Below are 2,876 nucleotides of genomic sequence, written 5' to 3'. Positions count from 1 at the left end.
TCTGGCAAGGCAAGATCTAGTCATTCAGAGACGTGGGTGAGGTTCAAGACACACCCGCAGGCTTGTAAACGTGCTCATAGTCCGCAGTGGTCAGATGTGAGAGGTCTGGCGTCGGGATCATCGTGGTCTCTGGCCAAGAACAGGTGTAAGACGCGTACGGGCGCCAAAGCCACTTGTCATCGACCGTCACTCGAGTTGTCGGCGGCACTCCGCTCTGCCGTCTTGGCCGATTTCTTCAAAGGGATCTCACTGAATTGTACACCAGAAATAACATATGCATTATTTCATAGACAATTGGCCATGATTCTTGTAGCAGTATGTGTACCATCGGTATGTTTGTCCCGAAAGCTCATACTACTCCGCGCGGCGACAATGTTTTAACTGCAACTCAGATGTCGCTGCAGACAAACTCCATCGTGATATCTTGTTCAGCGCGGCCCGGTCCTCTCTTTCAGGTGCTATCGTCCACGTCGTCAGGGCCATGTGAGGCTTGAGTCGCACTGGGCGCCTGCAAGCGCCACAAAGTGACAAGGGTGTTGGCAGACCCCGGCCACTTGCTTTCCTCCTTTCATCTCGCTCGGCCTGTTGGATAGAAAGGCAATATCGAATAAGAACCGTGAGGGATAGGAAGAGGTCACGAAAGCTCGTAATATTCATTCCAAGCTGGTACCCCGTGCGTGGAGTACGGCACAGCTAGCTAGCTTGTGACAACGAAAGATCAAACCGGAGTGTCAAACGTCCAGGCGGACTTCAAGAACATAGCTCTGGTGCATAGCGCATCCAGAGAAGCACATTCTTCTGTAAGGATAGGGTGACACGTCTGCAACACTAAGCTTTCGGGAAGCCCACAATCTTCTTGACCTTGTTCAGCTGCAGACTCTGAAAAAGATTTAATACGCTCGTCTCAGGTAGAAAAGCCCCACATGACCCCTTTATAAGAAATCCTCATCATTATCGTCATCCACAGCCGGAGGCCAAAGGACTGAGCCGTCTTCTTAGTCTTGCCCTCACAGTGATACTTCCCGCCCGTCCTTCGCCCAGGTCGCAGCCGTCTCGCCACAAGAGTCTTCGCGCACAACATATGTATGTCGATATGATTCGATTAACATACACCAAGCTTACTGACCCATCGAATTACCCGCGTACCGGAACATTTAGAGCGTACCCCCAAGATCCCCATCGCCGCTGCCCGTGAACCATCCCGTCCTCAGTCTACACCTCGTCCAGGGCCAACAGCTCCCAAATCTCGGCAACGTCAGAAAGGTCCGAGCACTGCCAAACCATCATCGCACAACGCTCCGCCATTCGCGACTGGGTCAGTACACGACGGCTCTAGGAGGACGACACCGCACAAAGCGACCACGGGGAATCAGGAGCTGACGCCGGAACACGAGGGTTTGTGAGTCAAGCAAGCAAATATGGATATGGACGAGTTCTATCGCGAAGCTCCGGACTTCCTTCTGCACGCGTTCGGGGCCAAGCTGGTTGGTGATTTCGCAAAGGCAATTTCCGGGATACTATATCGACTCAAGTCAATCCTTACCAACGCTTCCGTCAAGAAGGGAGAAGAAACGAAGACCTATGAACCCATCGTGAGTATGCAATCCATGGATTTGTGTGTAGTTGCTGATCACATGTGCTTTCAGGCTGAGGCTGCCAACACGATGCTTCAGGAGCTGAAATTACCTTTCTTCCTTGCCATCACCTACACCTACTCCAAAAGTGGTGTGCACGACCTTAAGCCCAATCTAATCCTGTATTCCACGTCACAACCAGGTATGCCCTACCCGGAGGCATCCTACTACCTCAAGAAGAAGGTGGAACACAAAGCCAAAGAGCACCATGGTCACACGGCCTGAACTTCTGCAGTTGCGATTATCAAAGTCAACACAGATCCTAGGCTGGCCCCGTTCACTTTTGGCGGCAAGCCTTTCACAGTGACCTTGAAGGACCAGCCACAATGCAGCACGACTTCGCCGCCGGATGGCCGGGATTCCTGTGCCCAGATGATCAGCTACGTCATGGAAGTCCACATCCGTCAGCATCGTTGCTTCCTCTTCACTGCTTTCATCCAGGAACGATATGTTTGCTTCATGCGATGGGACTGTTCAGGTGCGATTGTTTCAGAGTCACATGATTGAGTGGAGAACCCTGAGCCTCTGCTCATGTTCTTTTGGTGCCTCTCCAAGTGCAGCGATGAGGAACGAGGATACGATTCCACTGCCACGCTGGTCGGCGACATCCTGCCGGGCCGAGCCCTCACAACGGAACTGAGGAAGCTCGAGGAGAAGTACAAATCTAACAAATGGATCACAAAGTATATCAAGGAGGCTACCAAGGACACAAAGAAGTATTCCTGGGTGAAAGTGAGTTCCTTGTGCCTCTTCCGATGTTGCGCAGACTCATCATTTTCCTTCCCTCTTGAGATTACATGTCAGGACATCAACGATCCTTCCCTACTCCATGATTACTATGTTGCGCGGCACCATGCAAGTTCTCGATACTCCGTTCGTGGTCGCGGGACGAAAGGCTACATCGGGTTTGATCTCGACCCGAAAAATCTGTGCATCGTGTTCATCAAGTCCATTTGGTATACAGAAGGCGCCTGCTCCGAGCTGGAGAACTATGTGCTGCTTCGTGCCCATAAAGTACCGAGCATCACCTCCATCCTTGCAGGAGGCGACGTGGGAGGCAAGATGCCACAGATGACTCGCAATCAAGAATTTTTCCTGAACGACCGGAGGCCGCCATCAAAGCATATTCATCATCGTATCGTTATGAAGGAGATTGGTCACCGTCTCGAGACTTATAAAGATCAGAAGGAGCTTTTGTGATGCACGCATGATGCTTTCGAGGGTAAGATCCATGACCGGTCA

General features: G+C 51.6%; 1 protein-coding gene across 1 annotated transcript; it reads left to right on the top strand.

The window, feature by feature from the left end:
* Positions 1-1,418: 1,418 nt before the first annotated feature.
* On the top strand, positions 1,419-2,865 carry PHACADRAFT_179963 (uncharacterized protein; the record flags this gene model as incomplete). Its single annotated transcript, XM_007390168.1, has 5 exons — positions 1,419-1,592; positions 1,647-1,845; positions 1,870-2,112; positions 2,143-2,366; positions 2,439-2,865. 5 exons carry the CDS (start codon positions 1,419-1,421, stop codon positions 2,832-2,834), a joined length of 1,236 nt encoding a protein of 411 aa, XP_007390230.1. The 3' UTR covers positions 2,835-2,865.
* Between the last annotated feature and the right edge of the window lie 11 nt (positions 2,866-2,876).

The sequence above is a fragment of the Phanerochaete carnosa genome (assembly GCF_000300595.1).
Source record: "Phanerochaete carnosa HHB-10118-sp unplaced genomic scaffold PHACAscaffold_1, whole genome shotgun sequence".
In the NCBI taxonomy this organism is placed as follows: domain Eukaryota; kingdom Fungi; phylum Basidiomycota; class Agaricomycetes; order Polyporales; family Phanerochaetaceae; genus Phanerochaete; species Phanerochaete carnosa.
Note: the sequence above shows the minus strand (reverse complement) of the source record. Positions and strands in the feature narration are given on the sequence as shown.